Below are 23,369 nucleotides of genomic sequence, written 5' to 3' on the forward strand. Positions count from 1 at the left end.
GCTGCAGGATGGGAGCGCTCGGCCACCTGCTGTACGTGGCCTTATTTTGATGATAGTTTCAAGATTTCTCCAAGGAAGGATAAAGTGGGAGCTTATGGAAAGTGCAGGGGGAGGAGCAGGGATGAACTATGGGAACTTGTAAAGGACAGCCCCCAGGGTCCCCTGGCTATGGGGGCAGGCTGTCCCCATAAGGGCCAGGTCCCATGTGGGACACGTGGCTGGGAGGCAGCCGCAGCAGCTGCTAAAACCAGGTGTTCTTCACCTGCCGGGGTGAAACCATCGAGGTGACACGTGTCCAGGAGGTTTGAGCCAAAGGTTCCAGAGCTGCTGGGGACATGGTGTCTGCCGGCCCCTTTCCTGTCACAGGGAGGGCCCTGCATGGCTCACCCATCCCTGCCCAAACGGCAGATGCAGGGCGCAGGGGAGGACATGGGAGGGGGAACAGAGCAGATGCATTTCGTCACCCGGTCAAGGGGCGTGTGTGTGTGTAGGGGGAAGGGGTGGCTGGGTGTGTGGGTGCATTTATTGCCTCTTCCCGCCAGCGCCGGCTCCCTGTGCACACACGGGTGGCAGGGACCCAAGGGCACAGCCCACGGCTCCCTGGACTTTTACCCTGCTGTGCAAACAGGCAGGCGCCAGATTAGGGTATCAGTTGGAATTTCATCCTGTCAACGGCTCCCGCAGCCTCTCTGGGCAGGCAGTGGAGCATCTTCCCAGCCCCTCATCTCTCTGCCAGCCACCCAGCACCGCAGGTGAATTTGGGAGATGCACATTTCACCTCCACCAGGACTCTGCTCCCCTCCCCACTGCTGTCTGCAGGCAACAGTGCTGCCCAGTGCTGGGCACCCCATCCCCTGCCGGGGCAGGGTCCCACTGCTGGTCTCCACATGGCAATGGCAAAATTGGACACCAAAGGCAGCCAAAGCCCAGTGTGGGGGGATGAGTGTGGGGACCATGGGGACCATGCTGGAGTCTGCACACAGAAGCAGCTCCAGTTTCCTCAGTCCAGCCCAACTCTTCAGGCAGGTGCCTGATTCAGTCTCATCCCTTTCCTGTATGGCACCAGCTCCATTGCATTTGCATCCTCCTGCCTGTCTTAGTTCCTGATTCCCGTTTCCTTGCAGGGGTGCATGAGGTGGTTCTCCTGTGCCGTGGGCAGCCTGGCACCATGCTGGTGAGTGCAGGGTCACCAGGGTGCAGCTGTAGGTGCAGCCTCTGTTGCAATTGCAGGAACAAACACTTTGCTCTGTCCCTCTCTCAGCAATGCCACCTCATCCTGTTCCCACTCCTCCATCTCCTCCACCCATGAGGACTTTATCCTGCTTCAGGTGTCCCTCCACAGCCAGCTGCCCTGCCCTGGCACCTCAACACACCCCACACAATGCATGGCACTGGGAAGAGTTTTGGGGCTGGAGAAGCCATTTGGGGCAGGGATTTGAGGTCAGCCCCTTGCTCAGTGTTCTTCTAGATGAGGGGAACACTGATGGGATGGAGAAGGGAGAGTGTCAGGCATTAATGCCAGCTGTCCCAGGCACTATCTCACATCCTCATTCTCTGTTTATTCATCTTGGACAAGGAGGATATTCAGCCCATCGACAGCCATAAAGTGAGATTAGAGACCAGGAGGCACCAATGGGAGGCGGCCACATCCATGGGCAGCTGGCCTTGTTCTTTGGCCTCTGCCAGCCCAACAATGGCCTCACCCTCTCCCCTGTCTCCAGTGCTGCGAGTTTGCAGCCATTGTGTCACCCAGCACTGCTGGTGCCAAAGGAGTGAGACGTGGCAGTGCCGTGCCATGATATGAGCCATGCCACTGCCAGCAGTGCCCCTGAGGGTCAGGCACACCGTGTGCTACAGGGACAAGGCTCAAGATGCCCTTCCCAACCCTGGCTGTGCCCGGGAGCATCAGCGCTGGTGCGACCCCAAAGCCAGCACCCTCCCCTGCCACAGTGCCACGGGTCAGGAATGACAGCAACAAACCCGTGTCACACAGGATTCCTGCTTGTTTTTATTTTCACTGATGCCTAAAAAATAAAAAGGAAAACCAGTTCTGCCTTATGTACACAAAAACTGAGCTGAAGTCCTGGGTAGATGCAAACATTTGTCCTCGTCACCGAGCGCACCAGGTAACAGTGGCCGTGGGAAGTGTCACTGGCAGGAGGGAGACCCAAAGCCTTTGAGAGCTGGTGCAGAGCAGTGGACACAGTGAGATAACAGGAACCCACTTGGAAAAGCCACAGCACACCTGGGGATTTTGTGTTCTGGGGGCTGGGAGTGATGGGGGCTGGCCAAGGGATATGAGGCACAAGCAGTGCCAGCTGGGATGTGAGGGTGGTCTTCAGGCAGCAGAGACATGTCTGCTGCTCCATCTTCCCAGAGCTTGGAGGGAAAATTCTGAGAAATGTCACACAAGCCACCATGCAAGGCTCATGCTCCCTCATCCCTATCTTGGTCTTTGGAACTACAGCTGAAGAGCATGTGATGCAGCCACAGACCCTCCTGTGTTCCAGCTGGGCCTATAAAATGGTCAAGACTCAGCAGGATGAAGGGACTTCTCAGCTGCAGTTCACCAGTAGGAATGGATGGGGTCTAGCTAACTGGCCCAGGGAACACAGTGGGTGAGAGGAGTGCAGTGCATGGAGGAGCAGGGAGACAGGGAGGACAAAAGCTGTAGTTGTGATCTGTTCTAAACAAAATAGGAAAAGAAATGCTTCTCTATCTTTCTGTAAATCACCTCTCCATCACCTGACACCAGGGCACATGCCAGTCATTTCTTGCATGCCTGAGGAGGCCCCTGCCCACCTGGCAGCAGTTACTGTGCTTCCTTGGATCAGCACCCAAAGCTTTCCCAGTATTGGCCCTTTTGGACAGCCTGGGGCTGGTTTTTGGACCCTGTTCCAATGGCAAACCTTCTGTTTTCCTTCCCTTCCCCATGGAAGGGCTCAGCAGGGTGGTCTGCCCCATATCTGCCTGTGCTGGACACACTTGTACCCTCTCCCTGTGCACCAGGGGGGGTATGGCACAGCCAGGGGAAGCAGGGCTGTCGGAGATGCCTCCCCATGGCTCTGTGTGGCTGCAGGGGCAGGGCTGGGGATACAGGGTTGGGCACTGCCAGGGTCACTGGGGACAAGGGTGGGGATGTTCAGGTACTCTTGTCAAGGATGTGCTCCAGCTTGCCACCATCACTGTGGTTTGAAGGGCTCCCATGTCACGTCCTACAGCCAAGGGTCTTGCCTGGTCCCCACAGCCCAGAGCTCAGCCCTCCTCACCTCACTTCCCAGGAGACCAGCTCAGCAGAAATTCATTTGAGTCCAGCCAGGTCTTTTTTCTGTTTCAGTCTTGTTCGAACTGCCCTAAAGCACCAGGCAGCTGGATTGCCAGGAACACCAAAGGAAGCACCTGGAGCACCAAAGGAAGCACCTGGAGCACCAAAGGAAAGCTCTTTTCCACTATCACCCCCTTCCTTCTGCTGACATCGGGACCTTGCCGTGGGCTACAAAGAGCAGAGACCAAACCAGTGTGTGGTTCCTATGGGAGAGCAGTACCTAGCCCATATTTTTTACACAGGGGAGGGCCCACCAGTCCCTTGGGAAGGCCCCAGTGCCACCTGGCCCAGCCTCGCTGTCTGCCCCCTCGGTTCAGCCAGGGACAGTCATGTCTTTGGGAAGGGGCTGTCACCCTTCAGAGCACATGGGCTGGCAGGGCTCTGCTGCATAGTGCTTTTCTCTTGGGTCTGTAGCTGGTGAAGAGGGTTAAGGCAAGAATTCTTCCTTGATTGTCAGTGGAGATGAGGAGACAAGGCTGGGGGCATTGCTGCTGCAGAGGCCTCCGATGGGTCCCAGGGTGCTGACAGCTGGTGGGGTCGGCGTGGTGGTGCTGGTGGGCTGGCTCTGCTGCTGCAGCTTCTTCTTGTTCACCTTCCTCTCCTTCGCCCTCCGATTCTGAAACCAGATTTTCACCTGCAGAAAGGAAAAGATGGCAATGAAGACACGAGGATGGACACAGACAAGGATAACAACCCCCAGACCCCATGGGGCAGGGAGGGCATCCCAAAGTTTGGAAAGGAAGGGATGTCTGTGGAGCGAGGTAGGGCCTCCTCTGACTGCTTGGGCTAAAGCCCTCACCCTTCCCCATCCCCATCTCCACCCTGGACGTGGTTTTCCCGGGACACTGCAGCACTGACCTGCCGTTCTGTCAGGCCGAGGGCCGCGGCCAGCTCAGCCTTGCGGCGGATGGTGATGTAGCGGCTGTAGTGAAACTCCTTCTCCAGCTCCAGGCGCTGGTGGTCCGTGTACACCACCCGGTACTTGTCTTTTGTCCTGGTCTTGCCTGCCAGAGAGAGAAGAGCGAGGGGTGAGCCACCAGGAGAAGAAGGGGAGCAGTGGAATGGAAGGATCATCCCCAAGGGAATGGAGGAGTCACACAACCACCTGTGGAGAGCTCAGAAGAAACATGGCAATGCCCTGGGGACCAGTGGGAAAGAGAGTCATGAAGTTCCTACTGGCTTTATAATCCTTCCTGTTTCGCACCAGAATGTTTCTTCTTGTTGGGAAGTACCTGGGCTTTGTAGAATTGCTTGGTGGAAAGAGCAGGAGGGATTCAGAGGCACCCCAGGAAGGTGAATCATAAATCCCCTGTGTCATGACACATGCTCTCTGAGAGGAACAGAGCTGCAGCTCCTGTGGTGGGCTGAGGAGAGGCTTCCTGGCAGGGCTAAGGAAAGCCCAAAGCTTTTTCTAGGAAGCCCCAAACCAAAGTGCCATCACTTGAACGTGCATGGATCAGAGCAGGGGAAGCACAGAAAACCCTGGAATGACCACATTTCTCTGCCACCCAGAGGGTTACTCTCCTCTCTCTCCCTGTACTGAGCTAAGACAGAGGGCAGTGCTGCAGGTGCAGTCTTTAAGATGTACTGGAGAAAGCCCACATGATGCCTAAGCATTCCTGGGGACTGGCTCCAAAGGCCAGGGGTGTTTGGCCAAGCCAGCCTGAATCTCTCCTTGGTCCTCCCAGCTATGGACAGAGCTTGGGGCCATCAGGATCCAGGTCTGTGCACACAGATGCACATCCCATGGGTCTGCAAACAGCACCTGCTGCCTTCTAGAAGAAAAATACAGTCAAAAATAGCCCAGCTGTCTCTTCCTAAGTTCCTTTGTTATTCCACAGGCACACAGGGTGACCCGTGGAACTCTGCCTGGGCTGTGGGAGGCAGGTGGCAGTCTGAGGGAGGATGCCCATGCCTGGCAGTTTGCTGACAAGTTTCTGGTGTTTTCCTCTGCAGAAAAGCCCAGAGGCAGGGAATAAACACAGCTGTGAATATTTGATTCTCCACCCAAAATTACAAAATCCTGTTCCAGGGAGTCGAGATGGATGATGCCTGGCCATTTGTTTGCCTGGCAGATGTGTTTGCCTATCCTCTCCTGAATTTCTAAGGCTGAGAGCAGTGCTGCTGTGGGAAGGAGTGGGAGCAAGCTCAGAACAGCTCCATGGACTTCCTGGGGCTGCCTGGGTGTATCAGCATGGACAAGTTACTGCACACCACTGCTGCAGATGTGCAGAAAGGGATTTCTAGTGACCCAACAACCTATACAACCTTGCTTGCAGCCTGATTCTGCCAGGAAAGGGGATCTTTGTGTGCCTGCCATCCTGCTCATCTGTTTTCGCTAATGAGTCCTTTGCACATCCACCCATTTGGGCCAAATCAGTTGGACACTGGGCAGTCTCAGCAATACAATTAAATTCTGATCTGAGTAGAAGCAGGAGTTTAGGTGGTGCAGAGGAAAACTGGGCTCTAGACACCCAAATAAGACATCAGAGAATATCCACAGAGCAAAATCCCAATCTCTAGGCTGCAAATCTGTTGGTAAACCACCTCGGTTTTATTTTTGATAGTTTATCTCTCCTGCTCTCCCATTGCAAGGAGATGGAGACATTCCTAAGCCACTTCTTATGCTGAAACTTAAATGTAAAATAGTTCAAGACAGGACAACCCATGGCCACAGAGTGCTGCAGGTGGGAGAGATGATGCTTGCAGCCTCACATGGGATAGAAGAAAGCAGCTGGTTTTCTACTGAATAAGCAGGAGCCATGAACATCCAGCTCATGGCATTGACCACTGAGCAAACCAAGTGTGGAAGCACGAGTGGGAGCAAGCGGGGCCTGGGATGGGCTGGGAAGGCATCTCACCCTGCTGGGACTTGCAGGCACACAGGCAGCAGTCACCCAATTCAAGTTAACATCCAATTTCCATGACTATGCCACTGTCTGTGTCCTCCTAGCACTGCTGCTGGTGCTGCTGGCACGGGCTCAGCACAGAGTGAGCAAGGTGATGGCTGAGGATCCCAGCACAGTCCCTAAGGAGCACTAAAGCTCTTCAGTGGTCCATGGAAGAGGGAAGGAGCCCAGCAAGGCTGCAACATGACCAGGAATAGAACCAGAGTTCCAGCACCTGGCAGGACTTCAGCTACTAACTCGTATTTGAGGGATGTGATGAATTCAGTGGATGTTTCAGAGTGGGGAGCCCAGTTTATCCCAGAGCTGGTCAGAAGCAAACACCTAATCCTCCCTCACCACCAGCAGGTCAAACCTGTGCATACCACACAGGGTGACTCTGGGTTAAAAAAGGGTAAAAAAGGTTAATTTGATTGAGCAAGGTGTCCGTGGAATGTCGGCAGAGACAGGGCTGAAATGCAGATTCCGTGTGCAAGGGACCGATGGCAGCTTTGTGTCCTCTCACACATCAGCTATGACAGCTCCAAACAAAACTGCCCACGGAGATTCTGCTGGGCTGGAGCGATGCTGGGGGCACCCAGCCCATGCAGGATCTGCACCCATGCAGGATCTGCACCCATGCAGGATCTGCGCCCTGCCCTCACCCTCCCACAGGGCCCCTGACTGTCCTGGGGGTCACTGCTGCCTCTCACACCCTGCAGGGGAAGGGTTCACCAGCATCAAAAGAACTTCTGCACCCCAGCCCAGGAGGGACCTGTGCTGAATCTGCAAACACAGCAATTCCCAAGAAGTTACAGAATAAACCAGATGCTCTGGTGGAGATTTATGTGAGGTTTAGTAGCTCCGTGAGAAACTGGGCTCCCTCTGGCTGCTCCAGGCCCAGGGGCTCCTGCAAGATTTTTCTTTCTCATAGATTCTTCTCTTTCTGAAACCAAAAGCCTCTCTAAAGAGGTAATAACTTTAAAATGGTCTTACTTGCAATGTTTTTATTTTAATACCACTGTTTGGAGAAAAGGAACACCTGAAAAGTGAAGGAGTTGACAGATAGAGTAAAAAAAATAAATGTAAGTCTAAAGAAATGAGGCGGTTTGTGAATATCACATATGCCATGAATTTCAGTAGGAATTATTATTTCCTGCTGCAGCTGTAAATAGATCCATCACAGCCTGTTCTTTGTTATTCCTTCTTCATCCTTCATCCTGGATGGAGGCTGGGCTTTGCCTCAGGGCTGGCAGAGCCATCTCAGGGTGAGCTGAGCACCAGGTTCAGTATCAGTATCAATATCATCACTTGCTGCTCAATATCAGGTAGGAAAGAGTGAAAACAGAGGGCTGACGACCAAGCCAGAGATGGAAAGTTATTCACCTCCACTAATTGCTGGTTTCGGATGTTTGCTGAATTCAGGGATGTACTGTGGGTGATTCACAAGGAAAATAAGAGGATTTGCAAGAAATACTATGGACAATGAATAATTCAACTACCTTGAATATGAATGCTGGCTTACACTTAGCTCTCTCCTGGAGACTTTTTATGGCTCTGTGAAAAGAAAGAGGAAATTCGGGACAAGCCAATCCGGTTCCTTATGGGGAGCCCTCATGCCTATGGCCAAAGAGAGGGATGGAACTGCTCCTGCATTTCCAGCCAAGCCTGGCAAAGCTGAAACAGGCTGTCCCATGCCTGGGATAACCTGGAGCTGGGGCTGCTGCCCCAGGAGGGAGTGTGCATGGGGTGCAGAGGGGGTGCCAGTGATGTCCCTTGGCACAGTCAGCCCCTCCCAACCCTGCCGTGTATTTACAGCCCCTCCCGCCTGTCCCCGAAAGACCAGGCACAGGAGCTGCTCGGACAGGCAAACGGAGCCATCCGTGGGGCCAGTGGGAATGGTTTCGGCTTTGGGATCAAGGCAGGGCCAATGACAGCGTGGGGAGAGGGTATCGTTACCACTGTTAATGTATAACCCTAATAGCACTCACCTGAGCCACGATTAGATAAGGGAATAGCTTTAATGTGCTGTGCAAACCCTGAGGGACGCGCTCCCGAGTGTGCACGCACACACACGGGGGGATGGAGTCCTGAGCCCAGCCTGGATTCACTCCCCACAGCAGCCCTGCCCCAAGACAGGGATACCAGAGCTCCTGCCCTGGCCTGGATCAGGAGCCTGGCAAGGTCAGGGAAAATCAAAGTGGATCCTCTGCCCACCATCCCAAGCTCTCTCCCCTCATAGCCACAGTGGAGGCTGCCAGGCAGGGGATATTTTACCATCCCCACCCCTGGCCTGCCCAAAGGATGGCTTTAAGCAAAAAACTGTGCCCTGAAAACCCTATCAGGCTGAGAAAATGGACATAGTGAGACTGGTGCTGAGCAGCTCTAAGAACAGCTGGGAAGGGGCTGGCTCAAACCAAGGAGGAAAGAGACTGTGGGGTGGCAGTGGCACCCTGGGTAGAGGTGGAGCAAAAGCTGGCATGTTATGAAGGGATCAGCCCAGCTCCAAACAGAGAATCCCCATCAGTGGGACACATTTCTCCCAGCCACAGCAGGAGCAGCACAGCTGCCAGCAGCCAGGAGCATAAACTGCAGCGCTTTTCTAGAAGTCTCAATTTCACAGGTCAAAGCAGCTCAAAATTACCACAACCACAAACTCTGGCTCTGTGGGAAGCTGCTGTGCAGCCATCAGGGCTCTGGTCAGGGAAGCTGGGGCATGGCAGCCCCGACCCACTGGCTGGAGCCACTGAGATGACAGCCCACGGTAGTGACAGCTGTTGCTACCCACAGCAGAGGTCCCCAAGGCCTGGGGACACACTGGATGTTGCTTTGTAGAGGAGGTGCTGGCAGGGGGGATGGAGGCACTGCTGCCAGGCTGTCTCAGCAGCTCTCATGCCTTGCTCTGTGCTTGCTCCTTGTGCTTCCAGGGCCATCCTGCCTGATCCCATCTTCCTGGCTGTGCTCTGGCTCCACACTGGCTCTATCTGTACAGCCTTGCTTGCCTATCTGTCTGGTCTGGGGGCCTGGTCCCACATTGATATATAATATTAGAATGCTGGAAAACATCTGGGGTGGAAGTCCTGTCACCATAGAGCACCTGGGAAAGAGCTGGTCCATACCAGAGGTAAAGTGCAGCAAGACAGGACACAAGACTGTCCCCTCCATGTGGGTGCTTCCTCTCCATGACAAAGCTGCTCCATTCTGAATGAGCAGCATCTACTTGCAAGGAGGACAAAATCCTCCCATCCCAGAGGAATCAGTGCTCTGTCAGGATCTGCCATTTCTCCCCAGGGAAAGGATCAAGGAAAACTTCCCTCATCCCCAACAGAGCTTAGGCAATGCAACAGCAGGAGAAACTGAGGCACACAGGCCCAGGGTCAGAGCCATGAGATTCCCTGGACAGCTTAATCCACAGTCCTTCTGCAGCTTTCCCATGGGGGGAAATCCCCTGCACAACCCCACAAAACTGAGCACAGCCAGCAGAGAAATGCCCCATGACAGAGACCCCAGGCCCAGGAAAGGGCTGAGGTCGGCTCCTAAAGCTCAGGAGCCTCCAGGCTGGCTGGAGCCACCCTCATCTGGCAGCCAGATGTGCTCCAGCTGCCTGTGTGCAGAGGGGTCGATGCTCCCTCTGCCGAGCAGCGTTGATGGGAGCTGCCCTGCACAGAGCTGATGCTGAGGCTCGGGACAGACAGCCCAGCTCATTTCACCATCCCTAAATCGACCAGAAACGGGAACCCCAAAGTCTGCACTGCTGAATTATTGCACTGCTGGTGGCAATGGCTGAGCCTCTGATGCCCTCCCTCTTCACCCCCTCCCCACACTCATTTTCCCCCCTCCTTTCCCCTCCAGCTCCAGCAGCCACTCCAAAACACCCACGCTCCTCTGTGGCCTGGGAGGGGGGGATAAACCCGAGCCCCTCACACTCCCTGAGCGCTGGGAACCAGCAGCTCACGCTTTTCACAAGCTTTCCCCTTCCCTTGCATACTTTAACATCCTCAGCTATTTTTCCTCTGCCGCAGGAAGCAGAGGAGTGATGGATGGGATGATCGACACGGGGAGAAGGACCAGAGCCATGTGGCTTGTTTCATCACAGCCAGTGAGAATGGAGCCCCTCTGTAGGGCAATCCTTCCTGAGATCCCTGCCTGACATCATTCCCCAGCCAGAATGCATTGCATTTAGACAAGGGCTGGGTGTCAAAAACTGGGTGAGAGGAACAACTCATCCTCTCTGTGCATATTTAATGTCTCAGTGCTGTGGAGGGAGGGAATGCTGGATGAATCCTCACTGAACCAACTCTGCCAAAGCTCCCCCATCTCTACTCTGGGTTGGAAAAATGGGCAGTTGAGACATCAGGGTTGAGGCAGGACTTATTTTGGAGTCTGAGGGCCCTCCAAGGAGCCCAGCAATGCTCCTGCACCCAGGGTAGCTCTCTCCATGGCAGTTCACCTCGCACAACCTGAATATTTCTTCCTGGTGCCAAAGGCTTCAGAGCAAACTGCAATTCTCCCATGTGTGCCAGGTAGCAATAAAACCTGGTTCAGCTTGGTATGGTGAGCACTGGAAACATTTCACTTGCCAAACTGCACCGCTTGACCCAATGGCTTTCTGGTCTCTGCTCACTGAGCTTCAAGCTCTGTGCTCCCTAAAAAAGCTTTGCTCTAAGTGCGAGTGTGTGGCTGGGGAATGCATGCCTGGGGTTGTGGCCCTGGCAGAGCTCGAGGCAGAGCCCAGGCTTGGTGCACAGCACAGCCAGGCAGGGCAGCCCTGCTGCCAGGGAAGGGCAGAATACCTGGTCAAAGAGCTGGATTTGGAGAGTGCAGACCGGTGCACAGGCTGGCCCCGACTGGGTTTTGCACAGCCAGCACAGGGACAGAGCTGCTCCCACATCCACACCCATTGGTGAGGAAAGCCCTCCTGCAAGCCTCATCCTCCTCCCAGGAGGTGCAAACCCCGAGGGGATGAAGAGCAGGTGCCTGGTGCTTGCAGCGAGCTGGCGATTCCCCATCACAACCCCATGTTCTTGGGCATGGACAACACAACCAGACACCCTTCATCCCCAGGGGCAGCAGCATGGAGCTGGGTGTTGGGGCAAGTCTTTCCCAGCCCTGCAGTAATTCAATCCTTTATTTTGGCAACTGGCAGATTCCTTCAGTTGTTCCCAGGTTTTATGAGCACTGAGCCGAGTGCCGCCAGCCTGGCTCCTGCGCTGGGTCAAAGACCGCAGCAGCGCGGGAGGACGGGGAGCGCCGCGGTGACACACGGGCTGCTGGCACGTGTGGGGTGGCACAGCCCCATCCAGGACGTCACCACACTCCAGCCCTGACCCAGGTCACCCCAACCTGCCACCTGGCTGGACATGGCTCATCTGCAGTAGGAGGAGGAGGACAGCAAGGCAGTGGAGGCCCCCATGGACACCATGGACACCAGGGCTCCTCTCCCCCTTTGCAGCCCCATAGGATTGGGCCCATCCTTGCCATGGGGCAGTGTGGGGGAAGGATCCAGCCCCTTATCCAAGCAATCACAAAGCTAACAGGACTGGAGTGGGTGTCCTTGAAAGGTCCCCTATAGGAAACATCTGTCATTGGCCAGAGGTTTAAAGTGTCCCTCTGCTAATCCCGGGGTATTATCCAGCCAAGCCTATCACGTAGGTACTGACAGTGCTCCAGGAAAGCCCCTTTTTGCTCAAGGAAAGTCAATTCTAGGAAAGTTTGAGAGGCCTGTACCTTGGCCAGCAGGCTAAGCAGTCAACAAATCTCAGCTGGGGCCAGGAGCAGGTTGTGGGTTAATAATTCAAGGGGAGAAGACTGATGGGGCCCAACACCCCCCCCCCCCCCCAAGTGTCCCAGTGAAGGAAAGGATCTCACAGGGCATGAGCATGTCCTAAAGAGAGGCTCTCCATGCAGGGACTGACCAGGGAAATGCACTGTCCTCCAGCAAGCACCATCATTGCAAAGCATACCAAGCACAGCATGAATCCCAGCAGTCCAGGGGAAACGTTTCTGTCTCATTACTGGGATTTTTACTCTTTCCCCCAGTGTTCATGGGCCCCACTAGGAAAATAAACAGAGCTGGAAAACTGACCTAGAAATAATAAAACTGAGATGGAAAACTGCACACCCAGCAAATCACCACATGCTCAGAGCATCACTGCTTGCTCTCCAGCACCCCAAAACCTGCGTGGGCACCAGGGCACTGGTACCACACCAAGCCCTGAGCACATTTGCCTCTGCGAGGGTTGCTCCACTTGCACTTTCACTTGCAATATTTAGCACTGCAGCCCCTGCTCAATTAGTGACCTAAAAGCCAGACCCGAGGCAGTATCTGAGGATTTGCATGACTAACAAGCAGAGGGTGAATTTCAAAGTTCAGCCAGCCCCGCTTCCAGCCACCTTCCTGAGCTTTTTATAAACCCTGGGTGCAATTCACAGGGAAGTTTGCAAATAATTGCGAATAAGGAGGAAGCATGAGGCTCTGACATGCTGCTAGTGAAGATTTTATGAGCAGAAAAGGAGGTGACATTGGAGAGAGAAATGAGGCCTGGGGACATCTTCCAGCTCGGTTCCCTGTAACTCCCAATTCCCAGTGACTGGAGTCGCAATCCCTTCTGCTGCTGGGTTATCTCAGCTCAGCCACGTGAAGCACGCATGAATGTAGCAACAGGTACAGGAAATCATCCCCCTGCAAAGCCTGACTCTGCAGTGAGTCACTGGGACACTTCTCATTGATTTTTCTCAAGCTCTGGATCACATTTGCAGAAGTGCCCAACACACTCATATTCCCTGCACAACATTTTATTTTACTACCATGCAGCTCTTCCCCAAAAGCTTTCAAACGATGGCCAGGAGCTGTTCATACGAGCCAAGACAGAAAGGGAACATTAATTTACAATCCTCTGAAGTATTATGATTTATAGCATTCACCATGAAACTGTTTATATTTATGGCAAAAAGCTCCATGTATTCATTTCCTATTCCCACTGCAGTGAGATGAGTTTATCAATCCAGATTGATTAATGTCCAGTTTATTGGTTTCAATAAAATGATTCATCTAAGAATTTCACCCTTATCTATGTTAAATCTATCTCTGCCCTACTCTCTTTGAGTCTTATTGAAGACGTTTATTTGAGGGGCAGCACTGGGAAACACCAACTGCACCTCACCATCTCCCAGCTCATGGTCCCACCAAGGCCAAATCCTGCAGTTGCTTGGCAGCAGCAGCCTCGGGCCTGGACCCAGCAGAGGTGCAAGGACAGGTCCTTAATCTGTAGGTGACTTAGAAAAGGAGCTTACTGGTCACCCATCCTAAGGAAATCACCCCAAGAAAGAGCCTTTAATGCCTGCATTGCTGTGGTGGGGCTGGGGCAGCTCTTCTGTGTGTGAGAGGAACAAGCTTGGTTTATTTGTTCCTTTGTATGCATTTGATCTAAGAGATACAAACTAAGCAACTAATGATATTTTTTCAGAATTCAATCAACTCAATTGTCATCTAACTCAATCAGAGGCACTTTCAAGCTCCTGTTTTATCTTGGCCCCACTGCTGGGTGTAAACCCATGGCCTTGATCCAGAGGAGAGGTGTGCTGATGGCTTTCCTTCCCCATTCATTTTCCCTCCCACCTCTCTTCTCAGAAGAAACCAAGATGTTCAGACCTAAAAAACCTGCAGAAGTGGCAGGGTCCCTGCTGCGGGGGAGGGCTGCACACCACATTTCCCTTTCCACCCTGGGCAGAGGGAAGCCCTCAGCCCTGGCACGCCTGTGGGTCTCCATCACTGCATCTGGGGGAAAGCATTTTTCCTAAATAGTTACATTCAGTGCTTAAAATGGGACAGGAAATACCAGCCTGCCTCTCCCTCCTCTTTCCAGACTGAGGCTGGGTTTTTTTCCATTTATCAGGGTGTTCTGCCTGCTCCACTGCAGACACTGGTCCCCATCCCTGCCACACAGATTCTGGGAATACGAGTAGGTGTTTTCCATGCTGGAAGACCCCAGACACCTCTGCAGAAGACCCTTACGTGGCCCTTGGCCACTGGGAATAGTGCAGAGCCCAAAAGAAGCCAAAAACTGTAGGCACTTTGCAAACAGGCAGCCCAGGCCCTGATTCCCGGGATATAGGGCAGCAGTAACTCAAAGTAAACTTGCCCCCAAGAGATGCCCACAGCCACTCCTGTAGTGAGTTTGGCCCCAGCAGTGCTCTGAGGAGCTCATGGCCAGCATGGGAGAGGAGAGGGGTGGCAGGTTCAGGCAAGCCCCATGAGTCCCCCTGGGAAGGGTCCAGGCTGGGAAGATGAAAGGGTGAGGGTAGGTCAGGACAAAGGGCCCGCACCTCACCTCACTGCCAAAGGAGCCGGCCACCATCTCCATGACAAAGAGAAGTCCTTGTCAATTTGGGCTGGCCCCAAGGGGGATTTGCCCACTGCCTTTGAAGTGGGAGCAGGCTGGGTAGGGGGCTGGGGTCACCCAGACGCTTCCCCCAGGTCAGGAGTTCAGCGGGGACAGGACCCTGGGGACAGCAGCACCACTCGATGCCCAGTCCAGAGGTAATCACAGGAACCAGGACACCCTTTCCTGCAGAGCCAGGCACCTGCTGCACCCACAGCCACCCTGCACGTGGCACTGTCCCCAAAACACACACAGTGCCCCCCCACCCACACACACCGTTCTTCTCACAGCACCCTGCACACACACTGAGCACCTCACCTTCCCCAGACACACCTGGTGTGTGTGCTGTACACACACACACTCCTCAGGGTGCCCTGCACACTCACACAGAGCCCGCAGCACTGAATCCACCCCGTTCATGCACACACAGCATGGATACACACACAGCTCCTTCCCTGCACACACACACAGCTTGGGGCACCTTGCACACACACACACACACACACCTGTACACCCACCATACACAGGCCCTCACAGCCAGCTCACACTCTCCTGTACAGCCACAGCCTCAAACTCATCCTCACACTTTTGAGACCCCCCCACCACCCAACACCTCCCCAGGGTCCTGGGGGTCTCTGGCTCTGCCCATCCTCCCCAGTGGCCGCAGACAACGGCACCGGTTGTGGAGAAGGATTTTCCATCCATACAAGCCCAGCTGCCAGTGTGGAAGGACAGAACCCTCCCTGCCCATCCTCAGCCTCTGCCACCTCCGAGCTCCCCTGCTCTTTGAGGACTGGGTGTCGTGCCAGGGACAGGCCGAGCTTGCTGTCCCTCTGGCAGTCCCGGTGCAGGGACAGCCGCAGAGCAGGGTCCGGCCCTGCAGAACTCCAGGGCTCCCCTGCTCCGGGGCCGCTGCGGGGCTGCGGGACCGGGGCTTTCCTTACCGTTGTTGCTGGTGCTGGGAATGTTGCGCCTCATCCACTCGTACGGGGTGCGTCTCTGGGCATTAGGGGAGAGCTGGGGGACCGAGCTGCTGATGGGTGGAGGCAGGAGTCCAGAGCCCGGAGGCTGAATGGGGTTAAAATCTGGGGGGCTGAATCCAAACTGCCCTGGGCTGGCGGTGGAAGGCGTCGCGGCGGTGCCATAGGAATGCCAGTCCTCCTTGGCAGGGGTGTAGGGAGAGCCCCAGGCAGCCGCGGGCTGCCCGTGGTGCAGGTCGTTGTTAATCCCCGGCACATGGTGGTAGCTGGCGAAGTCCGAGTACTGCGGTGGCCCCGGCACGTAGTTCTGGGGGTTGAGGTTGAGGCTGGGGTGCCGGACCGGGCTGGGATACATGTTGGTGTCCTTATCCACAAGATATCCCAGGTACATCTTGGCGGGCCGTGCTCATGCTGCGCTGCCGAGCCGCGGCCGCGGCCGCTCGGCTTTGGAGGCGGCCGCCCCTCCTTCGCCACCGCTCACCTGGGCGCCTTGGGGAGCCTGTCCTGGGGCCAGGCACCTCCCTGCCCACAGGCTTTTATTGGGCCCAACCTCTCGCAGCATTTGCATTGAAAGGCAGGTTTGCATTTCAAAGTGCAGAAACCCCAGCGGGTGAGGGGGACGAGTTCAAACTTCCCACTCTGAGTGCAAGGAGGATGAGGCAGGGGGTGACCCCAGGGAGCACAGAGGACCCCCCAGCACCTCTGGCACTACCCCACAGCTGTGCCAGTGCCACCGGACGTGGTCCTTCTGTGGCAGCTGGCTTTGGGGACATCAGGGTGCCGCAGGAGTCCCATGAGGATGCCCCGAGGGACCCCGCCACCCTCCGTACCCCAGGAATAGGGTGCCTTGGGATGAACCTCTGTATTAAAAGCCGCCTGCACACAGGGGACAAGCTGGCCTTGTGTGGGTCTGTCTCCTGCCCTGTCTCCACATTGGGGGACATCAAACTCTTGCTCTGAATGGTGTTTCCCTGTGCCCAGCAGCAGCATCTGCCTCTTTGGAAAAGAGAGGCTGGTGGAGGCTCTGGGCCCGCATTTCCTCCATCCCAGGGCAAACCCACTCCTCCAATCCCGACAGCAAAGCTCAGCCCAGCCTCAGAGAGCAGGACAGATGGGCAGACTCCGTGTGCAGGGAGAATGTCCCACCATGGACACTGCTGGGGGAACCTGGGCTTAAACATCTCCAAGGGGCTCACGGCCCTGCAGCAAGAGGACTTTCTCACCTGTTTTCTCTCTTAAGAAAGAAAAGCCATCCCCATATGTTGGTGATAGGAAAAAATCAAGCAGAAAGGGGACGCTTGTGAAGCCCTGTCTGCCTGCAAGGTGGGAGGTGCCAGCCACAACCACACCAGCAGAGATCACCCACTGTTCACCTGTCAGGACACACCTGCACTCTGGAGGGGGATGAGGGACTGAGTGACACACTGCCCCAAACCCCCACCACTGGCAGCAGGGAGCCCCGGCCCCACTGATGTCCCCCTCCCCTCCAGTGTCACACTCCAGCTGCACAGGCCACCACTGCAGCCACAGTTGTCTTTTATAGGCTGGCTTTTCCTCCTCAACCAGAAGCAGCACCCACAGAGGACCCAGAAGGGTGTTTTGCCACTTCCTCAAGGCCACCTCTGTCCTTTTCTCTGTACCAGCCCCTTCCCCTGCTAGAAATGTGAGCAGGGCAAGGATGATTCTCACCCTCTTGGGACAAGAACAGCCTGTAATTTGACAACAGGAAACAGGAAAAAATAAAATAGATTAAGGATAGCTTTGAGAGGAGAGGATAAGAACTCTGTCATGGAGCTCTGGACCATCAATGGTCTGTGTCAGTCCCAAGAACCTCATCCCATTGGTCTAGCTCCAGTTCTACCTGAAACTGGGTGCACATATCCCCTGTGCTACATCCACTTCCTGCAAGGAGGTGGGTGCCGGGATGAGATGGAGGGGAGATGGGTGAGGGGTCTGTTTCATGAGGACAGAGAAGGGTAAACCCCCAGCAATGGGAAATCACCCCCAGAGCTGGCATCACTTATGTTCTGCCTCCCCAAACCTGGCATGGCCGGAGGCACCAGGAGAGGTGAGTAATTTGCAGCATCCCCTCTGGGTCCCCAGGGTCCCCAAGCCCTTGCTCAGCCTTGTCCCAGATCCCTCCCTCGTGACAAAGGTGACTGTCATGACCATCCCACCCAGTGATGATCTCAGCTCACCGCTCAGCTCAGATTGCTTGATGTGCCATGTAACCCCATCTGTCCTGGATTTTCCCCAAGATCTCAGTACAGCCATGGCTTTGTGTAAACTAGAGACTCAAGGCCACCCTACTCCTCCTACCATCAGCAAAGATGCTCAGGAGGTGGGGGGAAAAAAGAAAAAGAGAAAATTCCCCCTGAGCAGATGGTGGGAGGTACAGAGGAACACAGGTGGCTGTTGGGTCCCATCCCAGGGGTGGCTGCCTTTTATGGACTGGGGTTATTCCTGCCACTGGCTGTTTCTTACAGGCACTGACAGGGAGTTCAGGCCCCCTTTACCTTTTCCCACTCTGTGGAACCAGTGCCAAGGGCTCAGGCAGTTGCTGGGGACTGGGGAGCTCAGGAGTCTGGGGCAGCAACCTACACCTGCAGCCTCCTCAGGGGAGCAGGTGACAGGCTTGGCAGGACACAGCATGGCCAGGGGCCCACTGACAGCTGATCTCCCTCCGTGGGAGTGAAGGGACGGGGAGGACAACTGGGCCATAAAGATCCACAACAATAACTTCCCTCTTCTTCTTCTCTTTGACCCGTTTATTACTGGTGGTGGAGTTTATGCTGAGGAGGAGCTGGGTGAGGAGCCCTTCATGGGCTCCCCAAGGAGCATTTCAGCTGCTCAACTGGGGCTGAAGGGTGCTGAGGGGGACCCTTGGTGCCCCAGGATGCCACCTGCATTGGGGTCCCATGAATGAGCAGATCAGGGACTGACAGAGCCCCTGGGGGTCCCCAGCTGGGTGGCAGCAAGTGGCAGTACCCCCTCCATCCATCCTGCAGACCCTCAGGAACGTGTCCAACCCGGGGACCTCCTCCCAGTCCTTCAGACCTGGTATTCCTGGTAGAAACCAGGTGGAGAACGAGAGCAGCCAGGGCTCCCTCGATGCTCCCTGGGGCTTGGTGCTGCTATCTGTGATCAAGTGATGCCATCTCCTGGAAGGAGGAGGGCTGGGAGGTCCCTAGGGCCAGGCTGCACGCAGCTGTCACAGGTGGAGCAGGGACACCATCCCATCAGCTCCTGCTCCTATGAAGGAGTCACTCAATATGGGAAACCAAGTCCTTCCTTGTCCCCCAGCTTGCTCTGAAGCCCACCATGGTTTCCACAGGAGAGGGAGATGCCTGCAGAGAGCCAAGCAGGTGTCTCCCCTTGCTTCCCTTTTCCCCCACAGCCTCCTGCCCCACCACCTCCACACTCCCTTCAGCTCCTATTGCTCCCAAAGGCAAATCTGTGGCATCAGACCAGAATATCCCAGAGCTGCATGGTCCCACTCACATCCCAGCCCAGCCAGGACCTTTCACTCATTCCCTAGTTTCTGAATGCCCCGAGAGTAACCTCCCCTCTCTGGCAATGGAGACATCAGGGCAACCCTCTTGCAGAGGACAGCCCTCTGCCTCATCTGCCTCAGCTCCACTGCAGACTCCTGTGTGGCCTTTGGTGCCTGAACCACCCCTGTGCTGTCACTTGTGTCCCCATGCTGTGGAGAGTCTGCAGAGCTGGTCCCCAGAGAGATGGGTGCTGGACTGGGACAGCCCCAATGGATGTGCCACCAGTGCTACTTCTCCCTGTCCAGGGCTCAGTGATCCTCTTTGGGATCTGGATCAGCTTCCCCGGCAAATGCAAAGGCCACAAATATTGTGACTATCCTCAAGAGGGCACTGGGGACAGGGACACACGCTGGCATCCCTCATCACTTCCCAGCACGTGTGGGTGCTGTTCTCAGTGGGTTGGGGTTGTGACTCCCCCTGCACTGGTGGGGAGCATCCTGGTTTCACTCCCTCGCTGTGTTTCAGGCTCGGAGCAAGCAGAGGGTTAACGATTCCCACATTAAGTGGCTGCAGATGTGTGGGAAAGTCTGGGGCGAGCGGACGGCATCGTTATTAGTATTCACCCAGGAGCCTGTCGCTGCCTCCCGGGGCTCTGCCGAGCACATTTAATACCGAGGTTTGTGGTGGGGGTTAGGAAGAGTGCGTGGGACGGGGTCGGAAAGGCCCCGAGGTGGGAAAGGCAGTGGGATAACATCGTCTGCTGGCTGCCGCCTCCTCCGAGTGCCCCAGCCCAGGGGAGGTAGGGAACGGGCCAGCACCCACAAGGACACAGCACCACACGTGTGTATGGCCCAATGCTACCTCCTGACACTGCTGGCACCCTGTGGTGTCCATGGTCAGTGTTTCCAGTGCTGCAGGAGCGTTCCCAGTGCTGGGGAATGCTGCAGGATACTCCCCAGCATGTCCCCCTTCATGTTATGATTGGGCATGCGGTCACTTTGGAAGAAGCCCGGCAATTTATGCCTCCCCTTTTTCCCTGGGCACTGGTGTTACCCACCCTGGCAAAGCAGGATCACACACACTCACATGGGGTACAGGCTCCTCTGGACACCAGGGCAGAGCTTTAGAGATCTGGATGAAGCCTTGGTGCAGCTCCCTGCAGGGCTCAGGAGCTGGATCCAGCCAGGAGCAAGTGCTGGCAGCTGCCACAGCAGATGGGCTGCCCAGATGTGGTGCTGTGCTCCCTGGCACCCACCACTCCTCTCTTGTGGTCTGCAGCCTGACACCACTTCAGAGCAATGCTGAAATTCCTGGGCTGACTTAGAGTTGATAGAGGCTCTGAAAAACTGGAGCTGGAACAAATCTGGCCCTCATCAAACCTTCAGAGAAGTGGGGTAGGCCAGCATCTGCTGCTCCTTTCATACTTGCCTGTCACCTGCTGGCACATGGCACATGCTGACCCTGGCATGGCTGTTTCCACCACTGTCCTGGGTCACCTGGCTCTGGTCTCTCTCCTCTATGTCAGGCATGGGATAAAGGCTCTTCTCTATGGTCCCAGCTCTTCCTGGGATGGGACAGGAGTTCAGAGACGCACTTTGATCCACATGATGCCAGAGCAGACCAAATACCCTGGAAAGTCCTGCCTCAGCGGCTGATTTCCCCACCAGAGATGCTGCACTACATGACCCCAAGCCCCCATTAGCACTTAACGATGCTTATTGAGGCTGGAAATCTCAGCTGAGAGGGGTCTGGCATCCCACACTGCAGCTGTCCCAGCCCCAGGGGGACCACTGGGTCCTGCAGCACCACGAAGGGGGGTGAGGCGCCAAAAATAGAGGTGAGCAATGAAGGTCTGGTGAGGCTGAAGTAGCAGAGCTGCTGCCCTCCACCCACACACTTGCACAGGCGAGTTCCTCTGGCTTTGGTGCTTCCTCTGAGCTGGCCTTTCCCAGGAGCTGCCGTAACCCCAACGTGCTGTTCCTAAACAAAGTGTGCGGCTGTGGATGCTCCCTGGGGATGTACAGAGTGGGCTGACATGTGCTTGCCGGGATGCTTTGGGCTCCCCAGGCTCTCTCAGCATCCCCAAACAATGAATCCTGGCTTTCACTGACTGGGAGGTTTTGTTTGCCAGATTGTTCCTGGTCCCAGCCTGGAGTGGGTATTGGTGCCATCTGTTTGCAAAGGACAGAGGGGGAATATGTCCGATTTCAGGCTCAGGGTGCTCTGCCCTCAAGCATGGTCTGTGTGAACTTTTCCACCCCCTGCCCATCCCAGGTAGCCCATCCCCAATGCAAGGGGCCCAGCAGCATTGCACCAGTGGATTTCTCTCTCTCCCACTCTGTCTGGAGCAGTCATGTCCTTGGAGCGGGGACACTGCCAGGAAATAGCTTTGCTGAGCAATTCCCAGCAGCCCTTAGGTCCTCACACATGGACCCACCAGACACATCTTTGTCCCTTGGGAAAAGCGTTGGGAAGAGCCATGCGCACAGCACGTCCCCTCTGCCGCCTGCCCCCCACACTCGCTGCTCTCGCTGGCTCCATCTCTGCACAGCAGCCTCCCTCGGCCCAGGGAGGGGACAGGGCCCCTGACACAGGGACACCAGCAGGTCTGGAGTTGGGGAATCCATCCAAGCCAGGCCTCCTGCAGCTATCCTGGTGCCAGGGCACGGAGCTGGCACACCAGACCCAGTGGCACACAGGGATAACCTGGGTGCTGCAGCCTGGCTCTCCTCACCCTCCACAGCTGCACAGAATAAACACCTCCCCTTTGGTTTTCCATAGATAGAAAGACAACATGGAGATAATGCAAGATAAGCAGCAAATCTCTTGGGCTGGTCCAGCCAGGGAATCATTCCCAGTGGCCATTGTGCAGGCATTTACTAACTTGGCAGGAGGGGATGAGGCTGCCTTGCAAAAAAGGCAGAAACCCAGATTTCAACAGTGTTGTCATTATGGGGAGGGCTTTTTAAATGTTAGACAGGAAAATTAAAGGAAGATGGACAGGTATCTTTTCAGGATAGCCAGTGCAGTTTTGCACTTTTTCTCATTTTGATCAGAGAGAAAAACACAGAATGGTTAAGGTTAAAAAAGACCTCTAAGATCATCGAGTTGAACCCACCACTGCTATCCTCACCACTGAACCATGTCCCCAAGGGCCACATCTAGATATTTTTGAACAGTTCCAGGGATGGTGATTCCACTATCCTTTGCAGCCTGTTCCAATTCCTGACCACCCTTAAGCATCCCTAAGATGAAAACGGTGGCAAGAACTCATGGGTCAAAATGCAAACTCATGGGTCCAAAGATGACCTGTCCCCTGCTGCAGTGCTAAATTGAAAAAAAATCCCCTTCTGGACACATGATAACATTTTGCCTACTGAAAGTTTTTCAGAAACTCGATTTGAACTCATTAAGATGCTGGGAGGATTTGAAGCTGTTTCATCACCTGGATTCCATCCCCCCAGAGCAGTAGGGGTGTAGGACATCCGAGATGATGGCACGGCTGAGGTGATCTCTCCTGCCACCTCTGCAGCTCTGTGCCCTCGGCAGCCCCAACAGCCCCAAACCCCAGCTAAACACACCCTCTGCTGAGGCGTCCCGGGTGCAAAGACCTTTAATTCCCTTTTCTGAGAAACAAGAAGAGCTGCAAGGGTGCATTGGTGGTCCCCAAGGGGCAGTGGGCAGTTGGGGGTCAGGGGCCAGGAGCTGCAGTGTCTGCACAGCACAGCACAGGGAATACACGGAGTCAGTTCAGTACAGGCCTTCTTTAATAAAAACATGAGTCAGCTGCTGGCGTGGGCAGTGGATTTTCTAAACATCCCCTCATATCCTGAGAAAGGGAAAAAAAAAGAAAAAAAAAAAAGAAAACGGGAGGGGGGGGCTTGAGGGGAAAAAAGAGAAAGAAAATAAAAGAAAAAGAAAACAGGGAAAAAGGCCAGAATTGAAAGCAGACACAGGGAGAGAGCAGCTCCTTCCCCCCGGTTTAAGGAGGCGATAGTCGGGCTGGTCCGAGCTCCTTTTGTTCCCTGTTATCCGGGCCGTCATCGCCTGTCCCATCGCAGCCCACAGCAGAACTCCCCTCTCCTCGCAGCCACTTTGGCTTCTCCTCCTTTCAATATTCCTTATTTATTTTTATTTTTTTCCACCCATCACACTGGTCCGCCGGGCGTTAATCTCAAGCTCTGCTCTGCGAAGGGTCCCCACAGAGGGTGGAGGGAGGAAGTCGGAGGAGCTCCGCTCCTCATTGGCGAAACAGCCTCCCCCCTTCTCCTCCTCCCGAGGTCTCTTTTATTTATACACGGACA

At 55.1% G+C, this 23,369-nt stretch overlaps 1 protein-coding gene across 1 annotated transcript; it reads right to left on the reverse strand.

Moving 5' to 3' along the window:
• Nucleotides 1-1,985: 1,985 nt before the first annotated feature.
• CDX1 (caudal type homeobox 1) lies at nt 1,986-16,034 on the reverse strand. The gene is made up of 3 exons (XM_015641533.2): nt 15,536-16,034; nt 4,184-4,329; nt 1,986-3,959 (listed from the first exon to the last, which is right to left on the reverse strand). Exons 1-3 carry the CDS (start codon nt 15,960-15,962, stop codon nt 3,753-3,755), a joined length of 780 nt encoding a protein of 259 aa, XP_015497019.1. The 5' UTR covers nt 15,963-16,034; the 3' UTR covers nt 1,986-3,752.
• Between the last annotated feature and the right edge of the window lie 7,335 nt (nt 16,035-23,369).

The sequence above is a fragment of the Parus major genome, chromosome 13, assembly GCF_001522545.3.
Source record: "Parus major isolate Abel chromosome 13, Parus_major1.1, whole genome shotgun sequence".
Taxonomy (NCBI): Eukaryota; Metazoa; Chordata; class Aves; order Passeriformes; family Paridae; genus Parus; species Parus major.